The sequence below is a fragment of the Nomascus leucogenys genome, chromosome 9 (genome assembly GCF_006542625.1).
Source record: "Nomascus leucogenys isolate Asia chromosome 9, Asia_NLE_v1, whole genome shotgun sequence".
Lineage (NCBI taxonomy): Eukaryota > Metazoa > Chordata > Mammalia > Primates > Hylobatidae > Nomascus > Nomascus leucogenys.
The window spans coordinates 81959442-81975737 of record NC_044389.1 but is presented as its reverse complement, the minus strand read 5'-3'; the positions used below and the strand labels follow the sequence as shown (position 1 = coordinate 81975737).

The 16296-nt window shown below is 35.9% G+C and overlaps 1 protein-coding gene across 1 annotated transcript in view; it reads right to left on the bottom strand.

Moving 5' to 3' along the window:
• The window catches only part of MTTP (microsomal triglyceride transfer protein), a 59680-nt gene that overhangs the window by 24430 nt on the left and 18954 nt on the right, over positions 1–16296 (bottom strand). Inside the window, exons 4-9 of the mRNA XM_003257501.3 lie at positions 16124–16267; positions 10298–10405; positions 8174–8290; positions 7734–7873; positions 4645–4795; positions 2343–2500 (exon numbers count right to left, since the gene is read on the bottom strand). Of these exons, the coding sequence (XP_003257549.1) occupies positions 2343–2500; positions 4645–4795; positions 7734–7873; positions 8174–8290; positions 10298–10405; positions 16124–16267 (818 nt within the window). The remainder of the gene's footprint in view (positions 1–2342; positions 2501–4644; positions 4796–7733; positions 7874–8173; positions 8291–10297; positions 10406–16123; positions 16268–16296) is intronic.

Sequence of the window (16296 nt, the reverse complement as noted above, 5' to 3'; positions counted from 1 at the left end):
TAGCTGTTATTAGTACTACCATCTCATTTAATCCACTGAACATCCCTGTCAGTTTAATATTAATATTCCCCTGTACATGCTAGGAAACAGACGCAGATACACCTAGTCATTTGTTCAAGGTCACATAGCTGGTAAATGGCATTGCTGGGATTGAAACCTAGGTTTTTCTGACTCTGGAGTCCACGGTTTCTTAATTACATCGATGTTCCTCAAAGTGTTTTCCATGTTAACACTAGTCTTACAAAATGCTTTAAGAAAAGGGATTTTCAAGATCATGTGTTTTAGAAAATATTCAAAACTTACCAGAATATTATCTGATTAAAGATACTAAAAAATTCTGCAACAGAGAGAAATTAACAAGGTTTCATCCAGTTTTGCAAACTCAGTTGCTCACAGAATCTTTTCCTTTTTGCATACCTGTTAACTTCCTGCAAATTACAGGATACAACATATAGGCTGTTTGGGAAATGTTACATTCCACCACCCTTCCTCTCACTATCCTACAATAAATAGAAAGAATTATTATCCCTATTTTACAGATGTTGAAAGTGAGGCTCGGAGAAGCTAAATATAAAAGACTTCCTTGGCTATGTGCGGTGGCTCACGCCTGTAATCCCAGCACTTTGGGAGGCTGAGGCAGGTAGTTCACCTGAGGTCGGGAGTTTGAGACCAGCTGGACCAACATGGAAAAACCCCATCTCTACTAAAAATACAAAATTAGCCGGGTGCGGTGGCACATGCCTGTAATCCCAGCTACTCTGGAGGCTGAGGCAGGAGAATTGCTTGAACCCTGAAGGTGGAGGTTGTGGTGAGCCGAGATTGCGCCATTGCACTCCAGCCTGGGCAACAAGAGCAAAACACCGTCTCAAAAAAAAAAAAAAAAAAAAAAAAAAAAAAGACTTCCTTGAAGGATATACTATTATTGGAGGTCAGAATTTAAACTAGATTTTCTGATTTTAGTTCATCTTAGTATCCTTTCTATTACACTACACTGCATGTGTGTTGCATGTTATATGGTTCGATATTGTGTAAATAATCTGATTTATAAAATACATCATGCAGTCCTCCAAATTATTGCTGCCTTAAGATTTTTAGGATACAGATAATGCTAATAAGGTTTAGTGTATTCTCTACTCTAAATTAATACCTAATTATTCCACTTTTATTCTCAGTAATTTCTGCCTTTAATGTTAAGACAATGCCTATGTACTTTGAGAGTGGTAAAATTTTTAAAGAATCTTAAAAATATAAAAAATAATGTTAAGACAAGTCCCTCTACCAATATATTTTAACATGCTGTAATTAAAACAGAGCCTGATAATTTATGATTTTGCTTCTTTTTCAATTTCTGGTTTATTTATTTTTGAAGAGAATAACCAACTTTGATTAGTCATTTGGAATTCCTATCAATTTTTTAATGTCCTTAAGGCAAGTAAATAAATGCAATTGAGCATAAACAGACTTTTCAGAAAAAAGCTGCAATTTTCCTCCTGTTGGGGAATTCAGTTCTTTGAACTCAGTGACTGCTACTGCTGTGTGTGTGTGTGTGTGTGTGTGTGTGTGTGTGTAACTTGGCTAATTTCCATTTTTGATTATGTTAATGACTGTTTTTCACTGTTTGTCAAATTAATTGGGCCTTGTTCTATATCATCAATTAGGTTAATTGGTATCATAAGCTCAATTTGTATATATACACAAATTCTGTATTATAGACTAAAAATACATTCTATTTAGAAACAGATGCAATGTTTTGGGGAAAGAATTAAGTCAACTCTGTTTATTACACATGTAAAATGGATCATAGTTTCACCAAATATTAAGTAATGTATGGATTTATTTTCTCCAGATTCTTTTCACTGTTTGCCTCAGTTCTCAATTTTCTACGTAAAACATAGTCCAATTGGCTCTTTAGTGAAATCACATTTTCAACTGAAGAAGTCAAAGCTTTTTTGTTGTTTTCTTTTAAATCAACTCAAATCTGTTCAGGTGTCAATTAACAGCATGAGGGACACAATTTCAAAAACAAGGCAGCACGTGCCCCACGATGTCATGACAAAGCCCTGCCTTCACTTATCTATGTACCAGTCTAGTCCTGATTTAAACTCATAAACACAACAACATGTTTATTCCAAGTCCCTGCTAAAAATCTGCTATTGTATTTCTGGTCAAGTGACCATTAAATTACTGCACTGTGGCATAACTCTTTGATGAAAATGTATACAAGAAAATAATTGTTTTGGAGGTGGGGCAGTTGGTTTAAAAGGGGTCTTTCTTACTTCAAAAAACCAACAATCCAGAAATGTTTCTGACAGACAACCCCACACAAAGGTTGGGGAACTTACAATACTTCCTTGTTTTCCATCTTTAGGATTTGAAGGATCTCTTCTTTCTTCGAAGTCCTGAGGTGCTGAATGAAGGCCAGGAAGTTTCTGACAGCCTCGGCCTTGGAGAGGTTGTCAGGCTGCAGGTATTTCCTGGTGGACTGCCAGTGCTCCAAGAGCTGCAAAACATAAACTGCAGGCTCATACCCCACTCATAACTGTGAACGTCCACATTTACAAAGGGTGTTCTCCCTGGAATAAAACGTCCCCTGTGTCTGAAGCAAAAGCAGCTTTTCGTAGCTTACCTCAATACATCTGACAGTTCCCTGCCCATATCACACCCCTGGGACTTCCATCCACTCTGTGTACCATTCCTCTGTAGGACTGTTTTTGTCTATTCATATTTAGCTTGAAGATCCTAGGGCAATAATTAACTGGTTTCTGGGTATATAGGTCATTTCATGGCTACACTAAGGGAATTGTATCCAAGGCCAGGCTTTGACTACTATAGTGCAATTTAAATTGTGCAGAACTTTAATTAACAGCAAAATATTTCAGAGATAAAACAATGAGAACTGCTGAAGAATTGCATCAGGTTTCTAATTTACCTGCACCTCACTGAAAATCAACTTTTCGGTGAGCTCCCTATTCTCTCTCTTTATTTTATTATTTGTATGAAATTCAATGTTTTGCTGTTGCTAAGGTCTAAATTATTCATTTCTTATATCTATGTTTTTTAGAGTAGCATTTAGATAAAGGTAATTCTCACACACACTAAGTTATTCTATTGCGGTTTTAAAAATAGTATTAGGTTGTCACAAAAGTAATGGCAAAAACCACGATTACTTTTGCAACAACCTAATAAATAGTTCTAATTAACAGCATCTCTCGGCTTTGAAACTAACTGAAGAATTTATTTTTCATACTTTACTACTTTCCCCCCTAGTTTTATGAAATCCTATCAGTGACTTCTAACTCTCTAACTCTATAGTAATAACTTGCTGCCAGTTTTTAAATTATTCATTACTTCTAATAAGCAATGGATCCTTTTTTTTCTCTTTTTCAAGTGCCTTTTAGCTATCTAATCTTAAGAAGATAGTCCAAGTGAAACTCCAGCTGCACTTAACTAAAGATTTACTGGGTCATTTCTGAAGCAGAGAGCATATCAATATGAATTCAGGTGTTTTTATTTTTGTTTTACTTTAAAGAGCTGCAATAGAATTTACAAAAGCAAATTCCTCAATGACATAAATAAATCCTTTTCTATAATAATTAAGAAATATTATCAAAAATCTTAGATGGCTCATAATGTTTAATATCTACGGGAGAGAAATTAATAGTGCAGAGCATAAGAAAAGGTTAGTATTATTAGCCACCTTCCTAAATACTTTCCATCTCATACAGCATTAGAAAATTACATTAGATCATTAAATGACATATGGAAAAAAACAGGTAAAAGAAGAAACAGTGTTTGAAAATGATGATTTTGTGTTTTAAAATGTTTCGTTTTTCCTCTAACTCAATTTCAGAAACTAATAAGCAATTACTGTCTTGTACTTTAAGCAAATTATGGAATTACATCTTGATGATTTCACTTTTCTGAACACCAGTAATATTGAAGGAAAGAGCATCTTCCTATAGTTACACACAGAGCATGAAGCCAGTGGTTTGCTCTTCTGACAAGAGATTACAGATAAGGAAATGCTGGATGGTAAGTCATTTCTCTGAATGTATATCATAACTGATTCATGCAATAAAAGGAAAATTTTCTTTGTTGGATTAAGAATGTTACAAGATGATCTACACTTTGCCCTGGGGATGAGATATCGCATTTCTGACAGGAATTGTAGGGGAGACTGGGGTAAATAAATGTTTCCTAATTTAGGCAAAGATCCTGGTATCCTTTTTCAGTCCTTGCAGCAATAATCAGAACACTGAGGCCAGTAAAGTATGTCACCTGTGGACAAATAACTATTATGTGACAGAACTTTCAAGGTTCAGCCTTTGTTCACGTTCTTGATACCATATGCTTCCCCCTAACTTCATTAAGCCCTCTATCCTCCCTGAATTCTAGATGTGACTTATTAAAGGCTGCCCTTGAGTTATAACACTTTTTGAGAGGAACGAATGGTAACTGTTTGTTAATTATTGATGTGTCATGCACCATGTCAGGTGCATATTGTGAGACTGCTGTCATCACAACTCTGTGGTAGCTGGTAGTTCTCTAGAAACTGTCTTCATTGAATGAGTTGATGCTTTCACTGGAGACAAAATGAAAACAGAGTCTGATGTCATGATTATTCCCATATTTGTCTGCACTTACAGAAGGACATCCTTTACACTGGCTCTGGAAGACTTGCCCCACAATGGGAATGGCCGTGTACTTTGAATCAACTGCTTTGATTATGGCTGCAGCCTGCTTTCCAGACATCAGTCTTGGGCCTGCTTCGGTTGTCTTCAGCTCTAATTTCTGCCTGCATAATACCAAAAGGAAATGCTATATTATAATCATTCTTTTGAGTGAACAAGATACTAATTGCCATTCTTTTGGCAAACAAGATAGTAATTTATTCAAGTTGTATATAGCCATGTCTTTCAAACTGTGATATCTCCAGAGGTAACTGAAAGCTCATTATGAAGTCTTTCTGGAGCGACGATTATATTAAAAGATTTGAAAATTTAAGTTTGGATTTTCAAAATATTATGTCAACAGTATACAGGGAAGAAAAATTGCCTGGATGATGAATAAGATATGCAATGTCAGCTCTTTTGAATTTAGCCCAGCTTTCTGAAAATTATAGCGTCAATACAACCACATGTTACTTATTAGTCAAGACAGCTAGAAAATCTTATTTTCCAAAAATAGTCTCAACTATATTTTTGTCTGACATGCTCTTCCAGAACCTGTCTGTCATCAAAAGGTAGGGTCTACATCCCTCTCCTTGAACCGGGGTAGGACTCTGTGACTGCCTCAACTAATAGAGGAGACTGAAAGTAACACTGTGTGATCTCTAAGGCTATGTCTTAAAAGAGAATTCAGCTTTTCTCTGGCACACTATCAGTACATGTGCTTCGGAGCCTTGAGTTACTACATAAGAAGTCTGACATGAAGCTGCAATGCTGAGAGGCCACAGGGAAATAAAGATAGTTGCACGAGGAGCCTCAGATGTTTGAGTCTTTCCAGCCCATGCACCAGATACATGGGGGAACAACCTTTGAATAGTTTGACTGTCTGCAACTACATAATAGATGCCTAGCAAGGCCAAGGCAAGCCTGTAAATTATGACAGAGAACAGTACAGTGATTGTTGCATTTTATACCACTAAATCTGGGGTTGTTACATAGCAATGGAAATCTCATAGGCCTGATAAGTTATTTAAAATATTTATTTTATATGAAAATATAATAAAACACTATAGATATACCAGTAGTATATGAAGTAGAATGCAAAATTGTATTCCAGATGAGACTTCTATAAAATTTCAAGCATTTTAATGAGGCATTTTTACTACTATTTTGCATCTATTTGGTGCTAATATTAGAGCTACTCCAGAGAAATTTTTTGAGAAGCAATGGCATAAGGTATAACACATTCACTGCTAGAAAACATTGTTTTCTGAATTAAAATCTGAAAATAACAGAAACTCTAAGATTTAAAATTCTAGTTCTTAATCCTGTTAGAACAATTCTGTCCAGAGAATGGTCTTCAAATGATAAACAGGCCTAAATATTTAAGTTGCATAAGTCATATCAAAAATTTTGTCGCATCTCTTTACTATGGAACTTTTTATGTTTTTTAACAACAATATTGTTTTAAAAACTCTTAAAGAGAAAAATTACAAATGCTACCACTTTTTAACCTTAACATTAAAAACATTTGAACAGAGAAATTAGAAAATGAACTAGAATGAATCAAGTAGTTTGTCCTTTTAAAACTTAAAACCTGTTCAATAAATAATTGATTTTTAATACAATTTTATTTAAAAAGTAATTATTTACCATGTGCCATGAATTGTTGTAGATGATGTAAAAAATAAAGATGAACAAGATATAATCACTATTTTCAAGGAGCTCACAGTTGAAATGAGGAAGCACAATAAATACAGTCATGTGCTGCACAAGGACATTTTGGTTAATGATGGACCCATGTACGAAGGTGGTCCCACAAGATTATGAAGCTGAGACATTCCTCTTGCCTAGTGACATCATGGCTGTCCTATCATCACAGTGCAAAGCATTACTTACCTGTTTCTGTCAATGCTGGTGGTAACACACCTACTGTGCTACTGTTATATAAAAGTATAGCACATGCAGTTACGTACAATACATAATACTTGATAATGATGACAAATGACTATTACTGACTTCTGTATTTATTATACCATACATTTTATTATTATTTTAGAGTGTACTTCTTCTACTTATTAAAAAAATTAACTCTAAGACAACCTCAGGCAGTTTCTTCAGGAGGTATTCCAGAAGAAGGCATTGTTATCAGAGGAAGTGACAGTTCCATGTATGTTATTGCACCTGAAGACCTCTCAGTGCGACAAGATTTGGAGGTTGTAGGTGCCTTCCACTGGAGGAAGACAGTGATATTGATGATCCTGACCTTGTGTAGGCCTAGGCTAATATATATGTTTATGTCTCAATTTTTAACCCCAAATTTTTAAAAGTAAAACATAAAAATAAAAAATTTAAAAATAGAAAAAAGCTTATAGAATAAAGATTTAAAGAAAAAATATTTTTGTACATCTGTACAATGTGTTTTAAACGTGTTATTACAGAGCAGTTCAAAAGTTAACAGAAATTAAAAAGTTTTTAACGTAAAAATGTTACAGTAAGCTAAGGTTAATTCATGATGGAGGAAAAAAGTTTTTTAGAAATTCGGTGTAGCGTAAGTGTACAGTGTTTATAAAGCCTGCAGTAGTGTACAGTGATGTCCTAATCTATGACATCCACTCAGTGCTCATTTGGTGATTCATCCAGAGCAAATTTCAGCCCTGCAAATTTCATTTATGTACCTTTTATGAATAAAGGTACACATACATAGTATCTTTTATACTGTATTTTTTTGCTGACTTTTTCTATGTTTAGATACACAAAAGCTTACCATTGTGTTTAATTGTCTGCAGTATGCAGTACAGCAATATGCTATACAGGTTTGTAGCCTAGGAGCAATAGGCTATACCATAAAATGTAGTGTAGGCTGTGCCATCTAGGTTTGTGTATGTATGCTCTATGATGTTTGCACAGTGATGAAATTGCCTAACAATGCATTTCTCAGAACTTATTCCCATTGTTAAGCAATGCATGACTACACACACACACACACACAGATCTATTTACAAATCAAGTATAATAATATAACAAAGAATAGCAAAGAAAATAAAAATTTTAGCATTGTCTTACTTTGATACTATTTTCCCCTTAATGGTTTGTAGGAAATTCAGTCCAAAAGCGTGTGTTTCTTCAGCAAGCACAGCTATAACAAAGCTGTCTTCTATAGTATAGGTGGTGACCGATGTAACTTTTGAACTGACACCCAAGACCTAAATAAATAAATAGCCATGTTTATAACAAGTAATCATCGTTTAAATTATCGAATCAAGTCAAATAGCAAACCGTCTTTCAGTCTACAAACAGCTTCCCCATTATACCCATCCCTCATTACTAACACCTACAACTTATTGAAATGGGTCTATTCATTACATATGTGTGAATTTGTAGCCTAAACTAAAAATTATGAATGTTTCAAAATTCTATTTCTACTTTATTTTTCTATTACATTAAATTAATCTCTACAAAATGTAATTATTTGAATGCCTCAAAGAAAGTGACATTTATCATACCTGATTTGGGGTCGTAAATCCAGACCTCGCTATTTTGCATGAATCCAAGGCCTTAATTTTGATCACTTTGTCTTGATGAGCCTGGTAGGTCACTTTACAATTTCCAGAGATATCTACCTAAAAAGAAAGGCAAGGGCATAATGCTTGGGATTCCTTGTGGGCCATTTGAATTCTAATGAGAAGTGGCTTGAAAATTGAGGTCTCTAACAGGCCATAGGGGACTTTTTTTCTCCCCCAGGATGATAAGATGCAAAGACAAGAACAAGGTTTCTGGTAGCTCGTTGATTCCCTCCCATTCTCTATGGTTGAGTCTTAATAGCGCCTTCTCATTTTTTTTCACTAATGATGTGGGATTTCCTACTTCTCTCTAAATCCAATTAAAATTAGACAAATGGCCTGGTAATAATTGAAACTGGATAAATGGGTAATTCTGTGGCAAGAGAGTTGATTGTTAATGCTGTATGTAGATTCTGTGTGTGTGTGGTGTGTGTGTGTGTAACTTCAACTAGCTGAACATGATTAGAAATTCTTTTTTATTTATTTATTATTTTATTATTATACTTTAGGTTTTAGGGTACATGTGCACAATGTGCAGGTTTGTTACATATGTATCCATGTGCCATGTTGTTTTGCTGCACCCATTAACTCGTCATTTACCATTAGGTATATCTCCTAATGCTGTCCCTCCCCGCTCCTCTCACCCCACAACAGTCCCCGGAGTGTGATGCTCCCCTTCCTGTGTCCATGAGTTCTCTTTGTTCAATTCCCACCTATGAGTGAGACCATGCAGTGTTTGGTTTTTTGTCCTTGCCATAGTTTACTGAGAATGATGTTTTCCAGTTTCATCCATGTCCCTACAAAGGACATGAACTCATCATTTTTTATGGCTGCATAGTATTCCATGGTGTATATGTGCCACATTTTCTTAATCCAGTCTATCATTGTTGGACATTTGGGTTGGTTCCAACTCTTTGCTATTGTGAATAGTGCCACAATAAACATACTTGTGCATGTGTCTTTATAGCAGCATGATTTATAGTCCTTTGGGTATATACCCAGTAATGGGATTCTTAAAATCCTGTGGGATTAATTAAAATCCTGTGGGATTAACTCAAATCATCATTAGCTACATCATCAGTTTGAGTTTAGGCAAATGTATCCCAATACAGACTCTGTGTAGATTCTCTGAGCTTTTTCCTGGGGCCTCTGCCAGCATCACAGAAGCAGAGGTCTCTTTTCTAGCAAGCTAACCAACATTCTTTTGGTCCAACCCTACCATCAGATTTTTCACCCACTCATGGGCTGGTTGAATTCAGTCTAAGAAACTTGGACTCCAGCCTTGACTCCAGGTATGATACTGGAAGATCCACCTAACTTCTCTAGTTTCTTCTTCTGCAAAATGAACAGTGTTGGTATAGACCAGTGGTTCCCCACATTGACAATGCATCCAAATAATCCACAAAGACTGTTAAAATACAGATGTTTGAACAAGCACGTTGGCTCATGCTTGTAATCCCAGCACTTTGGGAGGCCAAGGCGGGAGGATCATCTGAGGTCAGAAGTTCAAGACCAGCCTGGCCAACATGGTAAAACCCTGTCACTACTAAAAATACAAGCTGGGCATGGTGGCACACACCTGTAATCCCAGCTACTTGGGAGGCTGAGGCAGGAGAATCGCTTGAACCTGGGAGGCAGAGGTTGCAGTGAGCCGAGATTGCGCCATTGCACTCCAGCCTGGGCCACAGAGTGAGACCCCATCTCAAAAACAAAGATGTTCAGGTCCTCCCCGATCTACTGAATCAGAATCTCTGGGATGAATATAGGGAGTCTATATTTGTAACAAGCCCCTCCATGGTACAGTAGTGCACAGTGATGTCTGGGAACCACTGGAATGATCCCCATGAAGCTCCTTTAGTATAAATATTTCTAATTCTCTCTACCTTGTAATTAATTAACAAAACATTGGGATAAATGGCAATTGTTTCATAGGCAAATGAGACTTCACTACACAACTCACCTTTTCTGAGCATTACCTTAGTAGTAACTCTTCTACTGAAATTGTATAAGTAGAAATCCTTACAAACTTTATTGAGATGCTGAATCCTTAATATTATTGGTAAATACCTCATTGGTGGTTCCAGAGCTTAACTGTGTCTGAAATAGGCTAGCCAGGCCTCTCTTGATATTTTCTATGGCCACTGCCTCATTTTGATATGAGTAGAACTCTTTGACCTGGTGGGGAGAGGGGAACAGAACAAAAATGAAGCAAAAATGCATCATTTATCAGATTTAAATAAGTGTCAGGCAAGGTCAGATTCTTACCTGTGTTAATCCTAGGAGAAAGAGATCTGACATTCCAAATCTGGAATTTCCTTTTTGTGAAAAGAAGCTATTTAAACCTCTGAGACCATCAGAATATGAAGTTTAGGGAGACTGATAGTGAAGGCTCTTGCATGATGGGCACAGCATTGGGAAGGAGCACTGATATAGGCTGGGAGCCTCATGAAAACAAGAATGGCCCAGGGAAGAGAAATGATGAACATTGTTTGAACATGTCAGCATGTTCTCTACCTGTAACTGTACTAGAAACAAAAAATAACTAAGGTTTAAAATAATAGCAAACAAAAAAGTTCTTGGACAAAAATGGCAATCACTACCTTTGAGATTCCTGAGATGGTACAGCCTTTATGGGCTATTGCAAGGCCCCAGGCATGGCCATAATACCCATGGTCAACATTTCACAGGGGCAATGTTTTCCACCCTCCATATATATATATATATTCAGAAGGCTGGAAAATTTGGGGTTGAGATTGCTATTGCTGCATAACCTGCCCCAGGCACTGCTTTGAGGTTCCCATCAGAAGGCAGAGAAAGGAGGTTGAAATGAGGAGGGTGACTATGATTTGGCAGGAATAGTAAGCCACTTAGCTTTGTTTTATCATCTTTGATATTTATAGGCACAGAGATGATAAGTGTCTTTTGCCATTTTGATAATTTAACTAATGTTTAAGAAACAAGGATAAAAGTACAAAGCAAATTTAATGGAAATCACCTTGTTTGTTTTCACCCTGTAGACTTGATATGCATCACACAATTTAGAAATAGAGGATAGATACGTGTTCCCTGTAAAAATTCCCAAGGTCTATGATAATTATAGCTGAGCATTTCTACCAGGAATATCCTGAATGCCTTCCTAGTACTCTTTAAAACCAACCATAGCTTCTAAAGTAAAACATAAAGCTCAATAACTATGCAATGAATCCAAATAATACCACGCTCAGTAATTTAGTCTACATAAAAACTCTCTTGTGCCTTAGAAGAAGAGAATACTTTTCCTGAATTTTCCAAACAAGTGTCTCAAATTTCTATTTTTACTTCCTACATATACTCTGCCTAGTGATGGCTTTACTAGGTACTTTATCTGGCAATCAGTTTTAGTCATTAGACTGGACTAACCTATAAATGTTGGAATAGTGTTTGTCCGACTTAGAAAGGAACTGGAATAATGACCTCAGTGTCTGAAAATTCACAGTATCATATTCTCAAACAAATCACTGGCAATATCTCAGACCCAAGCCTGAGTTTCTGAAGTTCTATTTTGTAAACTGTATCTCCTTCCTCTAATAATCACAGTGTAATTTCCTTTTCAAATATTTGGAAGTGTATCTCCAGATATCATGACAATTAGAAGTTCATAACTAGATTGCCCCAAAATAGTCAGAAGTGTTCACTCAGTGGCAATGCACACATGTCTATATGGCCCATGTCTTTTTGGTATGAACCTTAAATACTTCAGAAAGCAAGATCTCCTAAGTGGGAAAAATACCAGTATTGTCACCACTATTCACTTTCCTTCAAGGCTACAAAATGTACCTGAGCTATTTCTGAAGTTTTACCTAAAAGGTAAGGAAACCCAGTTCTTGGATTTAATCTTTGGACTGTGCATAAGGTTCAGTGCTTATCTGTTACTGACCCACTGCAATGGATCAAGTTTTGATCTTGACCTCTGGATCCCTTAGAAAATGGTGTTAGAGCCTTTTTTCCCTCCTAGCAGGCTGAATGATAGATATAAACTGTGAGACACAAGAAAAAAGTTTTTTTCATCCTTTCTATTAGTTTTTATTGCTTCCCCAGAACTAGAAAAATGAACACATCTCTTTTTGTTTTATACGACTGCTACTTCTAGGGCCTAAATTCTGTTTCTTTAGTGTAGACTGATGAGATCCAAAGTGAAGATAGTACTGATATCCATACCAGCTAAATGTCAAAACTGTTAGAATTGAGAGCTGCCTTGTAATCCTTTAAAAAATAATAATTTGAAATCAGAATTTTGCAGTTCAAGCCACGTGGCTGTCACAGCAATAATCTTAAATTTATTATTTCACAACAGGAACTGAGTAAGTTTTATTATACACAGGCCATAAAGTTGATTACTCCATTCAGCAATGAAATTAGTTCTGAACATCCAAGAGCACTGGGTTCTTATCTAAATTCACAGTACTCAGAGCTTCCAAAGAGCAGCAGCAGGTACGACCTGGTTACAAACGAAGTCTTTAACCCAAGGAAACCACAGCTAGAGGGAGACTGGGTAAAATGGCTGGGAAGGTGGTGCAGTGCTTCTTCCAGCCAAATATGAGGGGCAGTTTCCTCTTGAAATAGGTAGGCATCATTCATGTTGTTTTTTCCTTAGGAAGAAGATGCCTTTCTCCACACCTTCCTTTATATTTATATTAAGAATAAGAGGAGACTAAATTCCATTAAGTGGCCAAACAATAAACATAATAAAAAGAATCCCAGCAAACAAAGATTAGTAATTTTATCTTTGATATCTATCTAAGACAGAGCATGGCTAGAAAATGACACACTGGAGAAGAAACAAGTAAAGAAATATACAACAAATTTCAGAAGGACTTTCAAGGTGTCACATTTCTTATGGCAGTTCAGTGCGTGTACAAGAGCCATGCTGATTTAGAGAGCAAATCAATGCCTGGAAACAATACAAAATAAAAGTCTGACTCAGCAGCCAAGTGGTTAATTTAATCAACACAAAGCCAAAACCAGAAATGGAAATCTGGTAATTATCCAGTTAATTGGATCAGCATTTCAGGCCAAAAAAAGAATCCATGGTATAACTTGAGGCATCTTTCACTCGCCAGCATTAATCAACTTAATCAATAACTGTCACGTTTACAACTTAATGATTTGTAGACAAAACTAGAGTCATGCCCACTTATGTAGGGAAGATGAGTGGGCATGGAAAAAAGATGTGCAATGAATATGTATCTAAGTATTTTAATGGACTCTCTTTTAAAATGTAAATATGAGAGCCTCAGCTGGGAAAGGGAGACAGGGGGAGGTCTGGAAGGACAAAAATTACATGCTGATGAGCATCTTTGAAATCCCAGAAACTTCAGGGAGCACAACTTAATTTGAGCCTGTGGTAGAAAATGCTCTCTAAGAAAACAGCCTGTCCATAGCCTTACTCTGCCTGTCCATAATTTCTCTCATAGTAAACTGAAATGATAATTTAAGTAATGATCTTTCTGACAGTGATATGGCCAAAACTTCCTGTTGGCTTCTTAGTCCTCATTGTTAAGTTTTTTCCAACAAATATTTTATTACATACTTGAAAGATACGATGATGTACTTTAACCCGTGGTTACAGTAAATCATCACAATTCATAGCTCCTCTAGAATTGGCCCATTGCAGTTACTAAAATAATGATGTGGCAGTTCCATCCCAACCTTTGAACAGTGAGGGTACTGAGTCCTTTCATGTGTGTAGCAGAAGACTTTGTACTCAGCTGCTACCAAAGGAGCTATAAAATGATTGGTTGTCATTAAGATTATAAATGCAAATAATATCTATGATCTCAAGTGTCTTGCCACATTGGAAGCTCAGAGAAGAAAATAACAGTATTTCATGTTGTTAACAAAGTTGAGCCATAAGAAAATCAAATAAGTCAACTGATCTCATGATGTAAATAAGGAACACTACAAGTCAACCAAAGAGGCAGGCATTTCTCCAAATACTTTCCAGCTAGAAGACAGTAGACATAGAAGTTTGAGCATAGACTCTATTTCAAATCCCAGCTCTACCGCCTGCCAGTTGTATGACCATAGGCAAATTTCCTAACTTTTCTTAACTTTGGTTCCTCATCTATCACAAGAGGTTGATAAGGCAGCCCTTACTGCTCAGGGCCATTACAAGAATAAAAGAGACAATTCATATAATGCCTTTAGTCAGCACCTAGAACACAGTAAGTGCTTAGTTCGTTTTAGCTATTATTAAGTAAACAATAAGTAAAACATTTATCAAAGTTCGACTCAGTTGAGCCGCATATAATCTTATTTGTTTATCCTTTATTTTAGAAGCATCTATATTCAGTCTCCCCTATGAGCAAGGTGCTGAATAGACAGATACAACTCTGCCCGTGAGAAACTTACTCTGAATGTGGAGAGCCAAGACATAAAAAGAGAATGACAATACACTGTGATAAACGCTTTGATAGAAATAGGCCCAGGGGTTTGGAAAGATGTCAGAGAAGGCTTCATAAAATATTCAGTGCAAGGCATAATTCTGGGTGCTTTGGGGAAGGAGGGAGTGGAAGGGCATAGAGGTGAGGGGGAGAGGCTGAAATACAAAGAGGAATTGGATTTTTTTCTATCCAACACCCATAATCTAGCAATGAACACAAATGACCAAAAAGAAAGTGATAAGGGTCATGAGTGAGCTGCAAAGTGCTAAGAGTATTCTAAAGAGTGATGGTTATTTCCAGCTGGCTGGAAGGGTGTGAACTTTATGACAGAAATGGCATGTGAGCAGTCAGAAACATGGCAAGTATTTTGACAAGTGGAGAAGGAAGAGAAAGCATTCTTGAAGATAGTGATTCATATTTGGTTGTAGGCGAGGTGAAAACACAAGATTTCTTCTTGTGAGTTCCTTTTGAGAACTTCATATAAAAATGTGCGTCATGATTAGCAATACACATATATGAAATGCCCAAAGTATTTGTTTTCAAATACTTCAGTTGAAAATAAATAAAGTATTACTTTATCAGTATATAAAGATCAGTTTATCTTTATTTTGAATTTAGAAAGTGAAATTTTAGAGATGTATGGAATTATAACTCTAATGTTCCCATTCTGTTTTCCTGCTTTTGTTCCTAAAATTGAGCTGTCATCTTTAGACACATTTTTATGTATGTCAACACACTATCTGTAATTTTCATAAACACACATATGTAACGCCTAATAATTAACTGATCACAATTGTTTCTCAATTCCAAATTTATTAAGATCATTTTAATTGATTAGAATCAAGCCATAAGTGATGCACACTTATAGAATTTTTAAAACAGATTTTCAAATAGATATTATAAAGTGTTCAATAATTATTTTAATATATAAAATGCTTTTCCATATCAGAGTTTTAAAATAATTTCTAAAGGCTTTAAAAAAACTCTACTTTAGACTTGTCATACCCTTTTAAAAGCTTTAACCTTGTACTTTAGCCAGATATCGATAATCTCATAACAAATGAATATTACTAATCTAAGTTGGATCATTTCAGTCTCATAATTTGTCTCCTTTCCTGAAATCATCCAATCATGCTTTGATGACTTGCTTTGTTACATTATGTTTGTAATCCCTTATAATTTGATAAGAAATTTACCTTTTAATAATGCCTTTCATCAATAAATAAATACTTGATTCTACTATAAAGATTTCCAGAAAAATAGGAAACAAATTGGCTAGTAAATGTAAGGGAACCCAGGGCACTGATTTAGTTTGGAAACATTTAATTTGCAACCTCTGTTCTTTAGTTCTTGAAGAAATTCCATTTACCATAAAAGTAGTTACAGTGTGATTACCTCAAAATAATATCTACTGAAGGAAAGAAAAATATGAAGTTGGAGAAAAAGATGTGGAACCTAAATGCCCCTTTACCTTTCCATGGATTAGATGAAGGAGCATAGGTCTTTGCAGAGCTTCCAAGTTTTCCTTTCCCATGATTTTAGATGGACTTTTCCCCTTGAAGATGCTCTTCTCTCCTCTCTGCTGATTCACATTTTCAACATTTACATCCTTCATCTGGAGTAACAGAAAGAAACCTGTTATAA